The sequence below is a fragment of the Diadema setosum genome, chromosome 1, assembly GCF_964275005.1.
Source record: "Diadema setosum chromosome 1, eeDiaSeto1, whole genome shotgun sequence".
In the NCBI taxonomy this organism is placed as follows: domain Eukaryota; kingdom Metazoa; phylum Echinodermata; class Echinoidea; order Diadematoida; family Diadematidae; genus Diadema; species Diadema setosum.
The window spans coordinates 7,938,313-7,961,310 of NC_092685.1; the positions used below are offsets into that span (position 1 = coordinate 7,938,313).

General features: G+C 40.1%; 1 protein-coding gene and 1 pseudogene across 1 annotated transcript; one reads left to right on the forward strand and one right to left on the reverse strand.

Moving 5' to 3' along the window:
- Positions 1-1,077: 1,077 nt before the first annotated feature.
- LOC140226506 (uncharacterized) lies at positions 1,078-10,270 on the reverse strand. The gene is made up of 7 exons (XM_072306968.1): positions 10,219-10,270; positions 6,504-6,745; positions 5,562-5,717; positions 4,620-4,865; positions 3,692-3,863; positions 2,044-2,687; positions 1,078-1,658 (listed from the first exon to the last, which is right to left on the reverse strand). The coding sequence occupies exons 2-7, from the start codon at positions 6,709-6,711 to the stop codon at positions 1,522-1,524; spliced, it is 1,563 nt and encodes a 520-aa protein (XP_072163069.1). The 5' UTR covers positions 6,712-6,745; positions 10,219-10,270; the 3' UTR covers positions 1,078-1,521.
- Positions 10,271-10,720: 450 nt separating this feature from the next.
- Positions 10,721-21,978, forward strand: LOC140226519 (uncharacterized; annotated as a pseudogene).
- The last annotated feature ends 1,020 nt before the right edge of the window (positions 21,979-22,998 follow it).

The window sequence follows — 22,998 nt, forward strand, 5'->3', positions numbered from 1 at the left end:
TGTTTCCCACAGTAGATTTTAACATGTGTATAGTGACAACAGACCCATACGGAGGTACAAACGAGCCAATAATTCAGCTTGTGTTTCTGCTTTGCAGCCATGTTGGTCACTAATGGCTAACATTTCAGTGATCGACACTGCATTCACATGCCTTTCAGGCATAGTAATGAAATCATGAAACACTTGCTATTTGCATGATAGTGTGCAATAACTTGATCAATAAATGTCATTTTTCAATGCAAAAAACATGTATACACATACATGTCCATGCGAGTACAAGTACATGAAGGCCTATACAATGATATTACATGAACATACATTGATGTGATACACACGAAATGCAGGATAACCGTCTTAAATGGCCCCCTGTCTATAATGGCCACTCTTTTCATCTCCCTTGGGTGATCACTATAGACAGGTTTGACTGTACATAGTTTTGCTTTGGTGCACAGGAATCTTAGGGTGCGTTCGAACGCTCTAAAGCGAACCAAAGCGAACTGAACTAAAGCGTACCGTACCGTACTGTGCCAGTTTGGGAGCGTTCGAATGCTCTGTTGAGAAAGCGTACCTCTCGAGTTATTTTTAGAAAAGGTCACGCTTGTTTGTAGCAAGAAGGTCATTCACCTTGCGCTTGACCTACTTACAGCTGTCCAGAACAAAGAGAATGATGTTTTTGCATTGTGACGTATGCGCATGATACGCGCATGCTTTACAACGAACTTTTGGTACGCTTTGGTACGCTTTTGGAGCACATCGGGAAGTGATCCACTTTTGGCTCGGTACAGTACGGTACGGTACACTTTAGGAGCGTTCGAACGCTCCCCTGGCGCGGTACGGTACGGTACAGTTCACTTTAGGAGAGCGCTCGAACGCACCCTTAGTGTCTCCAAAAGCACAAATCAAAAGAGAAGAGTGACTGCTGAACTTTTTCCTATTGTGAATAAACCTACCTACACAACATACATCACCAAGTTTACAGGCAAACAAAATGCATATTTTTCTCTTCTATAGAGAAGTGAATACAAATTGTCAAAGTACATCAAAGGTGCACTGATGATTCCTTCTACACCTGTCCCAATGAACACAATAAGAATATTACCAAGAAACTAACCTTTTCTCACTTCCCAGCATTCAATTTAGAAGCAATCTAAAAGCTAATGCCTGCCATTCAACAGCCACCATCAATGTTGACAGGTGTAAATTCCAAGGTTCCAATTTCTTGGTACAGAGGTTTGAATGCCAGCATCTCTGACAGCAACAACCACAATGCTCACCACTGACTAGTGGTTACAAAGCTGTTGTCAAAGTAGTCGATATCAATTGTAAATTGCGAGTGTGTGACAGGTCCTGTGAGCTAGAGTATTGGTCTTGGGTGTTGTGCACTGGCATGATCTTGCCAACTTGGTGAATTCCATTCACCACTTTACCACCTATAAATGTTCCTGTAGATGTTTGCCTGCCTGAGATACAACAGGTATGTCAGAGCGGCTTCCCGACTGCCAGCAATCCTCTCTGTCTCTATCATCTGTGCAAGATGTAATCCTGCATGATGGCGGGAATCGGCAAGCCCTTGACATCCGCGTCATTCACCAGTCGCTCTGGGCCCAGCCTCTCAAGTATGGCTATCCTTGCTAGATGCTGCAGTGAGCGTGGCGAGTCTACAGAGAGAAGCACATGTTCAGTATGGTAAAACAGACATAACAACCCTGATGGTTGTAACAGCACATAATATAAGCAGTAGTAACAATGATTACAAAACAGTATCTGTAATGAAATACAAATGATTACAGTAATCATCATTAGGTCATCACATTCAGTGCTAATGATGGTACATGCCAACCCAACACATCAAAAGGGGGAAAAAAAAATATTGCAACCACATATATAACTAACAAATTCAAAATTTATGCTCAAATTCTCTTGGGTGTAAGGCGCTTGCATGACTATCACAAATATAAATGTACATGGATAAAGTGACTCTTTCTTTAAACTGAAAAGTAGAGTTATATCTCACTTGACAATCACTGACATGGGGTTGTTTACCTATTTCTGGTTTTAAGGCTGCCATCACAAATCGACATCTTGGCTGGTACTTGATGTACTGCCACCAGAGCCTGACAAGGGCGACAAAGAATTCCTTCTGACCAATGGCATAGTCCCTGAGTGGGCAGTACTCGTTGGGGTCCACGGAGCAGTCTGCACACTCGGGTTCCAGTTCCTGGCCGCGGTCCAGCAAGAAGCGGATGGCATCCAGGTCAGTGGAGCGAGAGAAGACCCTGAACATGGTCCAGCGGGAGTGGGGACACTTGGCCCCCTTGCAGTGCTTCAGCAGAATGTCCAGGATATTGATGCTGGGGAATGCAGCATAGAAAGGGCACTTATAGGCCGTCACTGGGGGGAAATCCCTGCAGTTTGCTGATGCCCCAACGGAGAGCATGTCCTGCACCAGTTCCACTTGGCGCTCCATGACGGCCATGGTCAGAGGGGGCAAGAAGTGGGGGCGAGTGCGGCGCACCTTCTCCAACTGGACAGGAGGAAGCTTCCAGCCCGTATTGACATCAAAGCCGTGCTCGATGAGGAACTTGACAGTCTCTCGCTGTCCACCCTCTATGGCAAGATGAAGGGGTGTGTCTGGGCAGTCCAGTGATGTGTAGGTGTCATATTCACCAAGGAGTAGCTCCAGACATCTGTGTGAATGTCAGAAATAACCAGGCAGAACCAGTGAATGCAAGACATTGTCTGCTTCAGAAATACTATCCGGCTTCATCTGACTGACTTATTCCAAAACACTCACTAAAAGGGAATTCCAGACCAGTTAATAGTTCCAGTTAATAATTCCAGACCTGTGAATAATTGAGTCAGAAATCAGAGATGATGTGTCCCTCAGCATACTGTAAAACTAGAAATTTTTGAATGCAACTGATTGACAAATTGCCCTATATCGATGCAAATAAGCACTGAATCGATCAGTGTTTTAGTAGTAGCCATGATAAAAAAAAAAATAATGGGCGTACGTACCCAAGCAGGATTCGAACCTACAACCTCCTGATCTCCGGACAGGCGTCATCTCCACTAGACCACCGGGCTTTCGCCTGACAGCAAGTGTTGGTTCTAATCCTTATAGCATGCAGCATGTACTGCGTAATTACTAAAATTCATGAAATTCTTCCGTCGAGGTGTTTTTAATAATTACGCAGTACCCGCTGCATGCTCTAAGGATTAGAACCAACACTTGCTGTCGGGTGAAAGCTCGGTGGTCTAGTGGAGATGATGCCTGTCCGGAGATCAGGTTGTAGGTTCAAATTCTGCTCAAGTATGTACGCCCATGATTTTTTTTTATCGTGGCTACTACTAAAAGACTGGTCAATTCAGTGCTTATTTACATCAATGTAGGGCAATCTGTCAATCAGTCGCATTCAAAACACCTCAATGGAAGAATTTCATGAATTTGAAAAATAGAAATTTTTGCATGCACAAAACTTTTACAAAATTTCACAAGGAGTGAAAGTGTTTTACTCCAAATGCATTGAATGTCAGGGGCAATCTGGAAAGTTTAATGCTGCGAAAAAGGCTGTCCACTCCAAGTCGCTAAAGTTTCGTGCCATGAATGTTTCTGGTGTTACAATAGTTCATGTGACCCCAGAGGGAGGCAGCATGGGAGAATCATCAGTCAGAACTCTAAAAATTGTACCTCATATGTCCCTTGTAAGCAGCAACATGGATGGGAAGGTAGCCATCCTCCACAAGAAGCTGTGAATTAGCCCCTCTCTCCAACAGCAGTCTGACGATGTCGATGTAGTTCTCCTGGGTGGCAATGTAAAGGGGAGTGGCTTTGTCTCTGGCTTGGCTATTGATGTTCGCACCTGTGTACACATTGAGGTTAAAGGTGACAAGGAGATTTAATTCCATTCAATGACTATGAACAAGAGTAAACATATCCTCCAAGAGTTAAATTCTCATGAGTTTTGTTTTGTTAGCCATGAAATCTGGGCAATGTAGCTGAAAAGAAACTAAAATGCAATGCAAAGGAACAGCTAGAAGCATTACTTTCTTCTCATATATGCATTTCAACTCTTTCGGTAATATGCGTAGGTAAATGTGAAAAAGTTGTCACTGAAAATGATTTATCCACATCATCTGAAAGAATCTAATTCAGCATTTGCCAAACTTGAGATTTGATCGTGAGCCTGTCATCTAACACAAGTCATCTAAGGCCAAATATTTGCATACAAAATACACCCCTGTGACAAGTATGGAGGCAATGGAGCTGATCCAGCAAATCACAAATTAGTGTTGCAAACTGAAATATAGCTTCACATATTTTGTCCCAAGATGTGCATATTTTTCATTATTGATTATAGAGACAGCTTTCTCTTCTCATAATGATCATGGCAGCTCAGTGTCTTCATTCAAATGTTTAAGGGGTGTGTCTCACCAAAACCAATTTATTTGGTTGATAAAAAGCCAACACTTCTTATGACTGAAAGCACTATGAGCATTAAAAGAAATCAATTTCAACTTTAATCACTCTACTTAGGACTAGACAGAGAAGAATTTCTCTATACCATAAAAAAAGAATGCAAGACAAAGCAAAAGAATGCAATCCAGCAATACATTACCTTTGTCCAGAAACACAGTGAGACAATCGATCTTGCCATACTGGGCAGCCACAAACACTGGCTGGATGCCATGGTCATCTCTGGCCCCTAAGTCTGCACTGGCACTAAGGAGGTATTCAGCTATGGCTACATTGCCTTGGCTGGCTGCCTCGTGGAGTGGGGTCCAGCCATTGTAGTACTTGGCATTTAGGTCAGCACCAGCCCTTGTCAGGTGCTCTATACAGCGAATGTGATTCCCACACACAGCTGGATAAAAGACAAGATCAGTTCGTACATCACAATGAGAAAAATGCAACTCTTGGTCCTTTTATAGAACACACTCATTCAAACTCATCAAGGAGAACTAAAGATTTTGACTTGCCAACAAATAATCAAGGATAATGGCAAGTCAGACTTTTAATATGCACCCATTAAGTGGTGCTCCCATTAACTGAGACCGGAAATCATGAAATCCAGACATCACCCTGAGGTTGATACATTAGCACAGTCAATATACTCTATTTTCTACTTCCTTTAATGCCATACATAATCTGGAACTACACACCTCTAAACAGTCAATGAGAACAAGTTTCTACATTTTAGTAAAACTATCTACTAATGTGAATTAGGAGGTGCTGATGAATTTTAGCTACATAGATACATTTGAAATATATGTACAACATTACTTTTTGTAATGTCTAGTTTCACTTTTATCATTTGCGAGCAGTGCTCCCTATTTAAACTAAATGTATGCTTATTATTCTGAAACAGCAAAAAATTTGTTCAAATCTGTAGGGTTGTTATAAAAAAAAAAAAGCTTAAAAAAAATGAAATATTCTGTTTTGATTTCTTTTCATTTCTAATTTTTATTAGGAGGAGGGGATAAGGGGATGTCCTGTGAAGAGGAGTGGGGAAAGGGGGGGGGGGGGAACTGCAGTCATACTTGCACAAGTTTTAACTTACCTTGAAGTACTGGTGAACCATCCTCATTATTACAAATATTTGGATCGGCTTCATTTTGGAGGAGAAGGGACACCACATCATGGTGACCCGCCTTCGCTGCCAGAAACAGGGGCGTCTCTCCTTCATATGACTTCTGATTCACCTCCTCTGTCAGATCTACAGCATTTAGACAAAGACTTGTGTTTACAAAATGGTGAAAGGTACACCCATATTTGCACAAAGAACATACAGGCTAATCCATGACACAAGTGACATGGGAATCATGCATAACTAATGCACACAGCTAATGATCCCCTCCCAGTTCAACATGAGAATCGCAGCACCTCATGTCCATCAATTATTGAGAATGCTTGACAATTTCCTTTAGTAAAATTCAATATAATATTTGGAGACTGACAAGCAATCTAGTCATCAACAAATGATTAATTCTAGTGCTTTTAACAACACTAACATCATTGCAATAGTAGATGCTGACTTCATTTCCTCACACAGAAAATTTGTCATACAAGTATAAGATGCATTTTTTTTTTTAATTGGCTTGTATTATGGATGGACCTTCTTCCCCAACTTAAGTTGATAAGAAATCAAGAAAACAAACAGACAAACAAACACTGATTCATGGGACCTCATTACAAAAAGGTTAAATAGCATGAGAAATCTCTACAATATGACAAGGTCACTAGTTCTGTCTCAGATTCATAGCAGGTCGTGTTTCATAAACACTTACTGAGAAAACAAACTTACACTTTGTATTACACACAACATTTCTGTAAGGACAAACATAGTTAAAGTTCTAAGACAAACCACACTGGTGAACCAATGTTCACATGCATCTTGAAATGGATAGCATCACATGCTAATGACAATGACTGTCACAGTTTCCCTTCATACTTAAAACTGTTGTCCCAACTTCCTTTCTATCTCTTAGCTCCTTGTGTTTACCTTCTTCATCAATGTGCTGAATTAATATCTGCAGACATTGGATGTTGCCCCCAGCAGCTGCCTCATGGATGGGTCTCCAACCCCTGTTGTCTGGAACATCCAGAGGCTTTCCCTGCCGAATCAATCTGCGCAGCTCAACATGGTTACCCATCCTGATGGCATGGGCCACCATGGAGCATGTGTCCATGTAGTTCTCAGAGAAATCCATCCTACCTTCATGGAAAATTGTGCCTCAGTCAGAACTGCATAAAAATGTGGGGAATGAAATGTACAAGCTGGTAGATTTCAAAGGGTCACTTACAGCTGGATATGAGCAAGAATGCATATTGTACTGTAGCTAAAATGCCCAAATTATCTGATGATTGTATTGGGTGGCAATGAAAGAGTTGACACTACAAGTCAACAGCAAAGTACATAAATCAGCTGAGTGATGGTTGATGAGTGAGGTCAACAATCACAGGGCTGCCAAGTCTCACGTAGTTAGCCTGGGACTCATGGATGCAATTCACTAAACATTAACCTCCTCACTCTGATGAAAGAATTCTCACATTGAACCCCCACAACACAAAGTAAAATAAGAAATGTCCCCAAAGTCCCTGGTACAATAAATACAAAGTACAATAAAGGAATCCGAGTAGACATGGTATACTTAGACCTAGCCAAAGCCTTTGACACTGTACCACACAACAGACTAATTGCCAAGATTCAAAAGCCACGGGATCGATGGAAAGGTGCTAGACTGGATTAAGGCGTGTCTAGCTGGAAGGAAACAGAAGGTTACTATGCAAGGAGTAGAGTCGGACTGGGAAAATGTAACAAGTTCCGTCGTTCAAGGCTCAGTGTTGGGACCACTCTGCTTCCTCATGTACATGAATGATATGGAATGTGGTATGGGTGACAACTCATTCAATTAGTATGTTTGCAGACGACACCAAGTTAGCACATCCTGTAGGAACAGAAGAAGACATCAAAGACATATATGTAAAAAGACATAGACAATCTCCACTCATGGGCTGGAAAGTGGCAGATGAGGTATAATGCGGACAAGTGTGGAGTGATGCATGTGGGATACCATATTTGTGCATAACCCAAATCACACCTAACACAAAATAACAGTAACACATGGGAAATGCCACCCTACGAGAAACACCAGAGGACACCAATCCCTCAAAGTCTCAACCCAGTGACAGGGCTGCCAACATTGGAAACTAGTTGAGAGTGAGACTCCCATAGACCAATGTTATAATTTAGGAGTCAAAATGAGTGAGATCAATAGAAGTGCATGCAAATGAAATAAAGTTTTAGAATGAGAAAGGACCAAAATGAGTGAGTCTCACTCTCAATGAGTGACAGTTGGCAGCCCTGCAGTGAGTGTGCAGCAGCTGCAAAGAAAGCCAACAGACTCTTGGGAATTTATGATCAAAAGAAACTTTCAATACAGAAGTCGAGATGTTTAAAAGTCAACTCTTTAAGACACTTGTCAGACCACACTTGGATTACTGGGTAGGCCCTTGGCCTTGCAGGCCTGGTGTCCATATCTAGAAAAAGACAAGAAAATACTGGAGAAAGTGCAGGCCAGGCCATGCCACCAAACTCATCCCCAACCTAATAAAGGATCTAAGTTTAATTAAAAAAATTACCTTATGAAATCAGATGCAAAAGACTCTCAACAATCCTACAACTCCAGAAGATTGTTGTTGTTGACTATGTTTTTGTTGTTTTGGTTTTAATGGCGTGTATCACTCAAGATTGAGTATTTACGCCAAATTTACGTCAGGAAGACAGAAGGAAGAGGGTGGCCTTTAATATTCAAGTGTACCGCATCATTGCAGTTAGACAACATCGACCCAAATTCCATCTTCCAGAAAGCAACATGGTAATTTTACTCGAGGACATTCTCGACTCTGAAACTTGCCAAGACTTGCTCACTATGAACTTAACTTGGTAATCGTGTAGAAATGCACACCTACCGTTCGCTTCGCTGTTTGTCAATCAAATTTTGTGCAGCTATTGGAGATGCTAAATTGAACCATATCAGAGAGTTTTCATGGAATTAGAAAGCCGAAAAGGTAAGAAAAATGAGAAATCGGAGTTGAAAAGTACGTCGGTCGCGAACATAGTCTCCGACGTAACTAGTGCACCGATTTCGCAGAGAACGATGTCAACGATTATAATCGATTCTGGTAGTCTCTAATTAGCCGCTTACTAACAATATCGAACTCGACTCGTGCAATACGTGTAGCCCCAAGGCCCTACTTTCTTTTTCGTATTTTTTTTTTTCTTATTGTTAGCTCACCCGAGTCGAAGCAGGGAGGCGTGGGACCACCTCCCTGGTCGAAGGCTCTAGTGAGCTATTGTGATAGTTCTTTGTTTTCATTGCCACTATCATGATTACCACTATTCAAATTATTGATACGATTATTCATACCAGGATTAAGACATCGATCCTTTCTTTAAAAATTGTGGCAAGTATTGATTTTATCATGAAAAAAGTTGATAATAATTTAGATTAAATTATTTAATTTGAATAGTATTGAGGGGAATAGAATGTGGTTGAAGGAAAAGTGGAAGAAAAAAGGTTGGGCTATTAGGGAGAGAGAAAGAGAGAGAAAAGAAGATGAGAAGGAATTAAGTTGAATTCAAAGGGGATTTGTTTCTAGTAATTTTCATCATTCATAGGCCTAATTTAATAAATTAATGAGAATAGTATTACAAAAAGTGTATGTTATACAATCATGTATTAATATTCTGGACTTCTCATAAAGTGCTCATTTTACCGAAAAAGAAACAGAATATTGAAATTGAAATGGTAATATGTTTTCGATTGATAAGTTCAACTTACAGTAGAAAGTAATTGTTTTTATGATAGTATTTATTTTTCCATTTCATTTTTTTTATTATGTATACAAAAACAGCAACCCAGTATTTGCTTTTGTTTTGTAGTAAAAATCCATTTTATTGTGCAATATTCATGATGGATAATTCCCATTTTTTCATATATCTTTTACTGTTTTGTACACATATTATCCATCCATCATTTAGTCAGCGAAAAATGTTGACAGATATACCGTCACATGCAGGAGAAAATTAACTAAAACGATAAAAAAAAAAAAACAGACGCATCAAGATCACTTTCTTTTTTCCACATTACTGAGTATACTGTCGAGCCGACGTAATTATTGTGGTTAAACACCAAACAAGCGGCTGTATTACAGACTACAACGATCGATTATTCTCGTTATATCACTCTTCCACATAATCGATCATCCATCATGCTACGCTGAGACAGTCGTCGATCGGCGTACTTTCGAGTCAAAATTAGCTACTTTTCTTCTGTAATTGACTATGAAATTTCATGAAACCGTCAGATATGGTCCATCTTCTGATAGCCACAAGAAGTTTTCATTGACAAATTAAGGAAGGAAATGGTAGGTGTGCATGGTGTGCATTTCTACATAGTGTAGTAGGCATACCTACATGATTACCCTTAACTTTAGGCCACCTACTCATACTAAAAACTATTTATTAATTAATTAACGTTAGATTCTAAGTTACTATCAAAGACCTCAAAGTTAAATTCACTCAATTTAGAATCTAACGTTAATTTACGTTGTTAGGTTTTCTACTATAAAGTAAATTTATAAATTAAAACTCTAACGTTAACGTTAAAGACAATCAGACAATGAGCCAGCCACTCTGAGCCAGCTAAACAAACCTTCTTCCAAGATATTCTCGTGCAACCTGGCCGAAGTTCCGTCTAGACTCTACAGTTGTAGATCTGGATCTAATCCCTGGGCAAAGGAGTAGACTTCTAGACTTGTAGATCTCGGTATTCTATTCTGGACTTCCTAGGGCCTGCTACATTCATATCCACGCAGTCAATTAAAGATCCTACACTCCCTATCCTCTATCTGTGAATGTAGGATCTTCGCAAGCAGCTAGCCGACTGCCACCACTGTACTTGCATGCACTGTACGATCTTTGATAAACTTGTAAACACTCGTACAGTGTAGTTTGTACGTATAAAGGTACCGTATGGCCTAACATTATAGTAACCGGTGAGGGCAGCAGAGCTGATGCATGTGCGTGCGTGCTCGCTCGTCATCACGTTGCTGGCTGGTGCATCAAGTATAGCATACACGTACACGTACACGTTGCCTACGTTGCATTATGCATACAGCAAGCTGTAGACGACGGAGCTAAGACGTAGACGTACACGTACGAAAGCGATGTGATATCCAGCAAGATGGCTACGCTTAGCATAACTTCACTGCTTGAAGAGAGGTTGGAAAAAGCGAAGGAAAATTTAGAAGATGTCGAAGAAAACATTCGTAAATTAACGGGAGGTGGACGAGAACCTGGGCATGTTGGTGAAAGGAGGTAAGGAACCATGTTGTCAGGAACACTTGTACTTGCATGCAACCTAACCAGTTAGATAGTTCGGGTAAATGTAACGTGACTACACTCGTAGCTCGTCGCGTCGTGCGGCCGCGTTCGCGTGCCTTCCCCCTGTAGAGTCTCTACACGTACGTATGTGATGCAATATTTGGTACCCTGGGGTACCAAATGAAAATTTGCCATTTTTTGAGTTAATTACTTTTTTTTCAGCGCTGTACCCTGGCTTACCAAAAAATGTGTCAAAATATTTTTTAGTATTATGATGCACAAAAATGTTTTCTTATTTGTGATTATGCAACAATTAATGCATTCAAGTGTACTTCGAAAAACACCTATGGTGCTAGTTCATTGCTACGTGTACGACTTTGCCGTATCCGAATTCGGAATTGGCGTATCTGAATTCGGATACGCATTATAAAGTAATGGGCATGAGATGGCGCTGTACAACGCGGTACCCCGGGTTACAACGGTACCCCGGTGTACGGCGTGCCGAATCATGTACCAACTTGTGGTAGATGTTCTATACAATATGTATAGACCGATTCAAGCGACTGTTCATGGATGGAAGTGCGCCCTCTTAAGGTGACGCCATAACTGGAGGCCAAACAGGCCGGGTCGGCAAGCACCCTGCGTGCGTTGCAAGGGTGCCAGCGGCAGCCAGTGCTTTTACCACCCGGCGCCAGCCGGCCAGCTAGCTATCTCTGGCGCTGGCAGCGATCGACGCATCTGGCTTTGTGACAACTACAGTCTACATTTTTTTTTTTTCGCTAGCTAATTAAAATAGATAAAATTAAACAACTTATACCGACTATGAGCGAATGGGTAGATGACATACGGCTGTAGCCAAAACTTGAATTTCAAGGTAAATATCGGTACGATCCGTGAATGTTTGTAGACTCTATTTCTTTGGCGATGACTTGGGTACTCGCGTGTTATAAGCCCCATATATTCACATTTGTGTAAGAGAATAAAAACCCCTGGGGAGAATTATTGCTAGGCGCAGGCAGACGTCTTGCTAATAAGCCTAGGCTGTTGACAAGTTAACTGATATAATTAAATACAAATAATGAATAAGAATCTTGAGCTAGATATGGCGCAATAAATTGCAAGCTATAGTTAACTTAACCTTTTTAGGGCAGGCTTTTGCCTAAAGTTACTCGGGAGTGTCGGGCCAGCAGGGTATAATCTGCCTATTCCTACGTTAGATCTTGTCTAGAAATCTAGGCAAGAGTCCAGACTAGATCTAGACCTATTGACTTCTAGAACCCTACATCCTATATCATTTTCGGTTGCTGCACCAGACAAGCTTAACTAAGTATAAACCAAAAGGAATACAAATCTAGGCGTTTCTAAGCCGTATAAACTTAACTTACGTTGCCTGATGTCAACAACCAAAACTACTCTGCACTATTTTACTATTTTAGGTCTAAGTAACCTCGCGTAACATCACGCTAACGCCCAATATTATGATCTACAAAAGTGATTTTCAAATCATACTTTGTTAATTATGATTATGAAACAGATATTTGCCACCATCCATGGTTTAATATTTAATAAGTACATGTATCACTTTATCAAAAGTCAAATTCAGAGTTCCAGGCCAAAATTGAATAGGCCTATGGTCAATTCAGTGCTGAACATTGAAGAAGTGAAAACAATAATAAGAATTTAACGCATTTTGAAACATTTATTAAGCTGTAGTGTAGGCTGTAAAATGTTTGTCATAATAATAAAGTCTAGCTGGGAAGTGTATTCTAACTTTGGCAAGTAGGAGTCACCAAGGATAAAAAATCAACAACAAAAAAAATCAGTGAATTATCAAATTCTTTGATCTAAACTTGTCTTCTACGATGAACAACACATTTTATGAATATGCAGTGATAACCTAATCAAATAGAGAATCTAGTAGACATAGTTTGTTTCGAAATCTGTGCATTTTTATATCGTTGTATTTCACTTAATCGTCTTTAATTTTGCCTTAGTTTATCATGCGTCAGCGGTGTCTGAATTTCACACACTGCCGTGCAGCTTCCATTTCCATTTTTTCTGTTATTTGTGCACCCAACAACTGCACAGTGTGTTTTCCTGATCCTTCCTTTGAAGTTTTCAAAGTAGATCAATATGTCTGAATCACTCAATTTGTCCAAAAGAAAGGCATTAAAAGCCGCTGAATTGCTTTTCCACAGTGAGTATTTAAACAATCACAATATTAGCGCGGCGCCGGCGGTCGCCGGCCGCGGCGCAGCGGCCAGGCCCGGCTAAGTATGCGCGATGGGTACGCTAGGCTGCTGAGCTGCAAGTGCAACTCTCGCTGGGTAGCTAGCACGCTGGAGAGAGCCCCCGTTGGCCCCCAGTTATGGCGACCGTTATAGCGCCGCTAGCGGCGGTAGGTGAATAGGTCATCGAAATGGAATCGGTCTATAGCGTATAGATCCGATTAAATGTAGATTTAGGCCTAACGTTAGTTTGTTGGAGCTGACGAGACGCAGACGGGAAGGGAGGTTTGGACCTGTGAACCTGCTGCATGTTGTCTGATCAATGCAAGCCAAATTGGGCAGTTAAACTGAGGTCTTGAAAATATAAAGGAACTAAAATTTTACAGTAGAAAAGCACTCTGCACTGAGACTAAGCGCAGACCTCCGCCAATTCTCGCTATCGCCAATGACGTAAAAAGTACCCGGATGTTGATTTAAGCGTCATTTACGGTGCATTATGGGATAGTCATGTAGCAAAATCACTTCCGTTCGTACGCGCGTGATACGTGACTAATGCTATTTACACACACAACGGACCGTATTCTACGTGTACTTCCTGTTTTCTCGACTTGAATTACAGCTTTAATATGATTTGAAATTTCTCAATTCTTACGAAATTGCTGTTAATACGACTATTCTTTGTTGCTGCGAAGCTGCCATATGTTGTTCATACGACAATAAATGAACAAAATCTGCAGAAATAGGACCCTTACTGGCATGCGAGACGTGACGTGGCCGCGTGGGTGAAGTTTGCGGGTGACTCCACAGCGCAGTACGTGCACGCGCGACTTACGAGTGGTTGTAGCACTAGGTAGTAGGCCTAGTGCCTACGTACATTGTACGTACTGTAGATCTACTTACTTGGAAGAAGTTGCTTCGGAGACAGGATAAGTTCGAGATCACTGTTCGTTCCCGATTGTGTTCGCGACATTTCGACGGAGAACAAACAAAAAAAGATGGGCATTCTATGACGATATCCAGGTGGGTGAATATTTTCCAGCATATTTTCAGCGTATGCAGCGCAGAGATGACTGGTCTGTGATGTGCACGTCGATTGCATGATCAAGCAGTACACTGCGTGCAGTGGTGCATGCTAATGCAAGGCCGGCCGCCACTGGCGGGGACTCGACTACAGTGTACGAGTATGACAGGCCTGGCCACTCGCTTGCTCGGGCGGTACAGCCGCCTACTGTACTACTAGTAGTATCCGTGGTCGGCGCGACGCTATAGGTAAGGTACACGTACGCGCACGCTAGCGTTGTGCAAATTATGCTCCGCGCCGGAAGTGCCCTTGCTACCAAGTGCACTAAATCTTGACGAAAAAGCCACATCCTGGTACTTTTTACGTCATTGGCGATAGCGAGAATTGTGCCAAGCAGCTACTTTCCATCGATGATCTTGCTCTTCCCAAAGAGATTTTTCTCCTCTCCACCACTGGGGAAAAGTTCTTTGGGCTCTCCCATATAGAGATCAGTGATTTCCACCCATAGTATAGGTATAAGGTATAGTGTCTAGGCCTACATGGTGAAAAATCGTGTGATTTCCCAATATATAGAAGCCTTTGTTTAGTTATGTCATAAACCCTCAGCTGCGCGGCGCGCCTCGCCCTAGCACTGTAGCAGAAAGCGAAGCACGCGCAGCCTGAACTCCCAAGTTCATTGACCCTGGCCCTACCTGCCAAAATATAAAAAATCCTTCACAAATTCCCCAAAAATTCTCAGATCACTACCAAGATTTAATCATCTGTTACTTGTACCATTCTAAACCTTTCCTGCAAGTTTCATCCAAATCCATTAACTACTTTTTGAGTTATTTTGCACACGGACAAAGTAACAAACGAACACACAAACCAACGGTAACAAAAACATAACCTCCTCCCATGGCAGAGGTAATTGATATGAATCAGTGTATGATGTCGTCTGTAAATAATCGTGATAATGTAAGGGAATGGCACTGCACTGGGTAGATTTAAATCTGAATGTAATTAATTGTGCAGTGGTTGTGGAAATGTTCTCGTGTGCCACATATATTTTTTGTTTGCCCCTTTTTGTTTTGTTTGTTTGTGTTGATATCATGCATATCTTGACTTAAAGGAAACCCAAACCCAAAGAGAAAATGTGGATCGAGTGAAAGCAGCAACATTAGTAGTAGAGCATATCAGTGAAAGTTTGAGAAAAATTGGACAATTGATACAAAAGTTATGAATTTTTAAAATTTTGGTGTTGGAACCGCTGCATTAGGAGACTACTGGAGATTATGATGTACACATGTATGTGGGGACAACAATATAAAGAAAAATATAAAGGGAATTCCACAAAAATTGCTGTGAACCACTTCAGTGTTGTACCTTTTTGATAAATATCAACTAGTGTTTGAGTAAAAACTCATGACATTTCACTGGAACATTTATTTTCATCAAAGTAGTGGAAAAGAAACAAAACACATTCATTCTGTGGAAACTTCATGTAGCCTTTGTTAATTGTTCAGGAGCATTAAATGCCACCATTCTGGCAATTCACTGCAGTTGTAAAATTAGCAAGTCTTGCACATTTGAGCACTACAGGAGTGGCAAAGTTAGAAATGTTTCGAGTTCCACTGTAAAATATACGCGGTAGTACATCCATAATGTTAATGGCTTAACTTTACATCTTTGCCAAATTAAGTAGCCAATGGGAAAGCTGATACTTGTCAAAATACTACTGTGTAACTTAAAGTGTGTGTACAGTTCTGGTTGAGGTGAGGATTTAGCTTGTAATGTTTTGCGAGATATTCAGAAACCACTCTATGAGATGTCAAAGAGCATGCAATTCTAAGGGGTATCAAAAGTTTATTTGATGAAAATCGGTTTTGAAATGGCTGAGATATCCCAAAACAAGGTGAAACAAAGAGATCCTAATAAAAGGCGTGGCCTGTCGCCTTTTATTATTATCCCTTTTTTGGATATCTCAGCCATTTGAAAACCAATTTTCATCAAATAAACGTTAAATCCTTCTTAAAATTACATGCTCTTTCATACTTCATAAGAGGTTTCTCATTATCTCACTTAGGAATGTTCAAAACATGAATCCCCACCTCAACCAGTACTGTACAGTCCCTTTAAAATGTTGACAGCTGTCATTCATGGGTCATAGATTGTAACTATGCAAATAAGTTGACATTGTCATATATTCATCCACTCACTTGAATGAAAGAGGAATCAGTTGATGGAAGCACATGATAGACAGTCAAGTTTTACATACATCTGTATGAAGCAGTGATGGATGAGGAATTATTATTATCATTTGATTATTATCATTTGTTTTTAATGTTTTGACAGGGTTTCTGTTGGAGACACTAGAAGACTTGTTGTTGGAGAACAGCGGAGAGTTGTTGGTGATGTGAGGAGAATATCGGGTGACCAGAGACGATTTTCAGGTGACCAGAGACAATTTTCGGGTGACCAGTGGAAATCAGCTGGTGATCAGCGAAGGATTTCTCTTGATTCATCCATGGGGAAGGGTAGAGGCAGAGGACTGACAGTGCAAAGGTAAAGTTTTCTGTGTTTCATGCATGAAGAGTGTTGAACTGGCAGTTTGAAGGGGGAAAAAAAAATGGAAAACAGCCGATGTAAACTCCATGTTTCACTGTGAAAAAGTGACACAAATGTGAGGAGAACATAATTTTTTTTTTTTTTTTTTTTTGGGGGGGGGGGGTATTGATTACATATTCCAATTTGTAAATGATGTGAAGAGATTTGTTGGCATAAACATTTTTTCTCTCTTTCTCTGGCCTGATTTTCCATTTTCCCTCATAAAATGATACAAGGTGACTCAGCTTCATGTACTTGTTCCATCTACTTGTTTACATGTATGCTACACAAGCAATTTAAGAAGAGCCACACTCTTAAGACATTTGGCATTACACATTATCTTCAATTGATGTTTCATATTGTATTGTTGAATTGCAGGCTCACATTGATGGAGAGACTGGGAGCTCCCCCTGCTAAAAGACAAAACCTTGGAAGTCCATTTAGCAGGTTGGTTCTGCAACGGTTGTGAAAATCTTATCCTTGTTGGTATCAATTCACTGCTTGTAGAGAGCACCTTGAACATGGTACAGGTTTCCTCATCTATAATGGACATGTAGCATGTAGAGTCCATGTCATCCTAAATGCTTCCAGGTGATCAGATTCTCCTAGATTGCTGTCATCATTTTGTAATTGAGTGGATTGGTTAAAGAAGCAATTTAGTATTGATTTCAGTGGGTCAGGCCACAAGTTCGAGAAGTGTCAGTCTTGTGATTTACATAAAAATGGTGAACCAATATGTGTACCAAAGCGTCAAAGACAGTACTTTAAATGTGACCTGAAAAAAAAACCCAAGAAATCAAATGCAATTTCAAAATGAACTTTGCTCTTGATTTCATTATGTGAGAATAGTGTTTGTATAAAAATGAAAGGTTGACGTTTTTGTCCCCTGATATGTGACATAGGTGTTTACAAGCTGTCAGGAAAGGTAGCCTAGTATGAAAAACATTCTTAGATCTTTATCACCTTGCCTTATGATGATTATATGAATGTGATATTCTTATGTTTTCAGGCTTGGCAACCGCGTGGGACCAAGGAACAGAGCCAACAGCGATGATGAGGATGAGGAACAGGACCATAAGGTTGGTACATCGTGTCTCTTGATATGGAATCAGCAAATAATACACCACATCCTTTTGTGAATTAGATAATCAATGTGAAAGTAGTGGTCTCCTTCCCAGCACCCTACCATTACCACTAAGTTGTTTGCTGTGGTTTTTTGTTTATTTGTTTGTTTGTTTGTTTTTGTGTGTGTTTTTCATGGGAAGCTATTTTGTTTTCATATGTGTGTATTTAATGTCCATACATGAAAAACAAATATTAATCAGAATTTCTAATCCATTACTGCTTCATATGGATGATTAAGAATGATATGTATATATATATATATATATATATATATATATATATATATGTATGTATTTATAGTATAAATAAATAAATAAATATATATATCTATATATATATACATAGTCTGTAATGTAACTGGCCATATACTAAATTCACTCCAGTTCCTATAGCACTTGTTAATGAAAACGATCATTTTTTTTTTCTTTTTTAATTGACTTTAGAATGTGATGATACATTCACTACATTAAAGGGGATGGCTAGTAACTGATCAGTGGGAATGCTGGAGGATGATTGTTCCAATCCTTGTGGGATTCATTTAAGAGTACATTATATATCTATTGTTGTGTGAAAATTATTTGCTTCAGAACGGTCTCATATTCAAGTAATGTGCAGTTTAGTGTTTCCAGGTTAGCGTGCCTGGTCAGTGACGGGGCATTAATCTGCACATTACTTGAATATGAGACCGTTCTGAAGCAAATAATTTTCACACAACAATAGATATATAATGTACTCTTAAATGAATCCCACAAGGATTGGAACAATCATCCCCCAGCATTCCCACTGATTCTCACTGATCAGTTACTAGCCATCCCCTTTAAGTTTCATTTGTTGTAAGGAGGGGAAATTGTTCAGTTTGGACTGATATTTGAGAACGTTTACCTTTGATAAGAACAAGAGTTGTATTATATACACAATCCAAATGAATTCTTTACTTAATAGAAATAAGTTTACTGTGTGTATGTGAATGGTATATTTGAATCAAATACAACATGTCCTTTATAGGAGTGTTGTTGTTCTAGACAGTCTTGTTGCATCATGTTACTGAATTTATATCCTAGTCAATACTGGGCAGCCTTGATATTTGCTATGAAGAAGCAAAAAGAATTATAATTACATGTCAACAAATTGTTGAAAGAAGTTTGAGGAATGTGTCCTGATTGTGCTTTCTCTACTTATTTTTCTGGGCAGCCATTGATTCAGTCCTCTGTGGTAGCTACCCCGACCTCCCTGGCCACAAGAACTCGGCAGCAGAGCATCAAGGATCACAGCAAGGACAAGGCCAGTGTGGACAGGTGAGGCAGTGTCTACAGAGTACATGAACACAATTGTAAATGATTGATGCATACACGACAGCAAGTGGAAAAGTGGGATTCCACGTCATGAGAAATTAACGCATCTCTTCAAATACACTCATTGCAACAAATGCTGTATTATCAACATCAGTTGCTGTATGTGGGATTGTTCACTTTTTTTTTTCTTTTCAGAAACAAGAGAATGTTTGGTCATCTACTGGGCACCCTGCAGAAATTCAGAGATGAAAGTGTAACCAAAACAGACAAGGTCAGTCTCCATTCTCAAGCTGTGTGACGGACGACTTCCAAGGCACAGAAATAGGTTCATGTTGACCCAAGCATAAAAGAGGAGTGGTCGAACGTAGGGAGACAGAGTTACTCTGTGATGCATAGTTATAAATGCTATTTGTAGGCTAGGGCTTATATTTTGAAATGCACATAAAGTCATTTCCTAAGGCTTTGCTTTCCTTCCTATCAACCCTTGTAAGTCATAAACATTTTCAAGATTCTTCTGACAAATCTATTGTTAAAGCATTTTTACCATGTTCAGATGTTTATGTGTATTGCAATTATTGAGTGGCCTAGAGTAACTGTCAAATTAGTTATTAAAGTAGTCAACTTCTGTGGACAGCAACTGTCATACATCTTAGCCTTGTCACAGATTTTACCATGACTGTTGTGTTTTTAAAAGATATATATCATGCAGTAGGTATATATGTTCATACAGTGTAGGACTCTGCATTCCTGCTGTTAGACACTGTGCTGAAGGGAAACAAAAACTATATGAGAAATGAAAAAGATGGAGCCATCTTTTCACAGTATATATATACTTCCATGCATGTGATTGTTTGTACATGAATGTAGCATTATGCTGTTATGGGGATTTACAAGTATGATGAATTGATGGTGGTTATGTTTCTCCTGCCAGGACAAGCGGCGTAAAGAGATTGAAAATAAGTTAGAAGAGAAGGCAGTGGAAGAAAAGAAGGCAGTAGCTGAGGAGAAGAAACACCTTTTCCAGCAGCGAAAGGAAAAACAGGCAGAACTAACTAAGCTGGAGCAGCTTGTTGAGTTAACTCAAGAGGTAAGATACCATCTGAAAATGGTTGAAGATAGTAATGATATGAATTATTCAAGAAAATAATAATGATAAACTGTCTGGATGCACATCCTTCATTGGCCACTTCTTGAGGCTAAATGAAATGTTAACAGGAGTGACAAGCAGTAGATTTTGAAGTACTTATACCCTACTTATACTTGATAGCTCTGTTAGACTGCTGAATTCAGGTATATACTGCTAAGAAGCATTGTACCATGGGTATTCTGGTGTGAGAACGGGCTGCTGGAAGTTGAAACTTTGCAGTTTGGGCAATGTGAGTTCACATACCATTAGCAGGTTATTAAATGTATGTAACCCGTTTGATATATGCACATTGATATATTGTCTTCCAGCTTGGAATTGCATCATCACATGCCATAGCATTTAGAACAATGTTATGCAAGTGTATATTCAAATTTCCACATACATTCATACTGCCAGTTCATATCATCATTCGTAATTCACCATCTATGACATACAATTGTGATAAGCAGTGTTATGGCAGGTATCTTAAGTTAAAGAGCTGAAGATGTTGTTGCAGGCATTGAAAATATCCCTTTATGTCTGCACAGCACAAAGAGTGGGATGCTCATACGCTCCAGTTGAGTAGTTTTATCCGAACCAAGGCTAAACCACACCTGTACTACCGGCCAGCGAAGTGGACCCTTGGTACTGAGAAGCTTCTGAAGGAGACCAAACAGTTTCTGAACAGTAAGACCTTTTTGCCTTTGGTATATCAATTGGGCTTTGGTCATATACTCCTGTGCAAAACATTCTCTGCTTTTCCCATTAACGTTCTGTAAAACCTGCTGTAGCCATATATGTGTTCCAAAGCAGTGGAATTTGTAGAATGTTTGATATGTATGAAGATGAAGTGTGATAGCCTCTTGAATCATAAATGCAGAGAATTCTCAATCCTAGAGATGATAATGTCACTTTCAAAGTGCTGTAGATTATGTTAGTTTATATAATAGGTATGCTACCATGCATAGCCATGCTTGAATGTATTGTGAGAAACCAGCCGTTTTTCTTCAAAGGAAGATATACACAAATGTGTACACCTGTATGGAAAAAAAAATCAAGATAGGTTCAAAAGGTTCAAAAGGATTTATTTGAAAATTTGTGTGGCTTTTTTAAAGGTACCGTAGAGAAGCGAAGGACAGAGTTAGACAAGAAAGTTGCAGAGCTAGAAGGCAAGAAGACTGAAGATGATAGGAAAACAATCAACAAGGAGGAAGAGGTGAAGAAAGAGAGGAGACGAAGCGGAGAACAGCGGAGACGTCGCCATAGTAACAGGGATGAGGTAAAGGGTAAGAAGGATGAAAAGGTGTCACATAGGGATGAAGTAAGTAAGCATGAGAAAGAGGAGAGAAAGGGCAAGGAGAAGAAGAGAACAAGGAAATCCAGAGACGGTGATGAAGATGATGAAAAAGAGACTCCAAAAAGCAAGGAGATAGTGGCGGAAATGTCAGCCACAGACAGTGGTAAAGTGGAAGAGATGGCAGTTTCTGAAGAGAAGACTGAAGATCAAATGGAAGCAGAAGAAGCTGGCGATAGGGATGACATCAAAGGACAGGAGGATGGTAAGGATGAAGGTAAGTATGAAGAAGGGATGCAGATTCAGGAGAATGAGGGGCGTGAAGTTCCAGAACCCGATAGGGAGCCAAATCGCAAGCGTCGCTGGGACAGCATGGGTGGGCAGGAGGCAGGGGCTGGCGTAGTGAGTGAGAATGGAAAGGGGGAGGGGAAAGGGGAGGTTGGAGGGGATGGAGATGGGGAGCTAGTGGAGGAAGAGTCCTGGGGAAATGTTGGCTGGGGGATGGAGGATGAAGTGGAAGCACAGAAAGAAGCAGACACAACCACAGGACAGATTGAGGAAGCCCAAAATGACCAGGAGCCATTGGATTACATCTATGATGACATCTGAGTGATCTGCTATCTCAAACGCGGTCCACAAACCCCAGTGCTGCAGTGCTATGCCCCTGCCCTTTCAAAGCCATCAATTCATAGATATGTTGAACATTATTTCCAAAAAAAAAAAAGAAAATTGTTTTTCAGGCTCACATCAGTCTACACAATGTTTATCGTAATTTTTGCCAAAAAGTCCAGTCATTACAATAACCTGTATAAACCTCCTGGTATCATGTGTCATTTAAAATCAGTTTCTCCATATGTTATGTTACTTTCAACCTTGGTAGTAATAGTATTCCCACAAAGCAGATGTCTAAAACTTGTTTTCAGATTTTTGTGTTTTGTTGTAGTCTTACCAAATGTCTCTCCATCTTTCCCCCTCCATTGCTTTTCAAGGAGAGTGACTCTTCAGTGAGCTGAATTTGCTGACGGCACTCTCTGTACTGTGACTCGCACTATATAATGCTATTTCTTTTGAAAAAAAAAGCAAATATCTCCATCATGGGTTTTTGGTGCTTTATGTAGGTTTTATTGTACCAAGAAGTTATGAAATGTGGCAAAGACAATTGTTTATGTCTAAGTTTGCATGGCAATATGTTTACTTTAGTGACATTAATGCCAGAATTCATATTTGGTCTGTATCATGAGGTATGTACTGCATACATAGTTTAAATCAGTAAAGTGAACAAAGAATAATAAACTGTGAAGGAGGGGGTGGGGGAACACTTGTGGGTGATTTTTCAATGAATCTTCTGTACTGGGTAGATTTTAGTATGGCAATTCAAAAGAATCATTATGTATGTACTGCCCTTTGATATGTTTGAATACACTGACAAATAGCCCA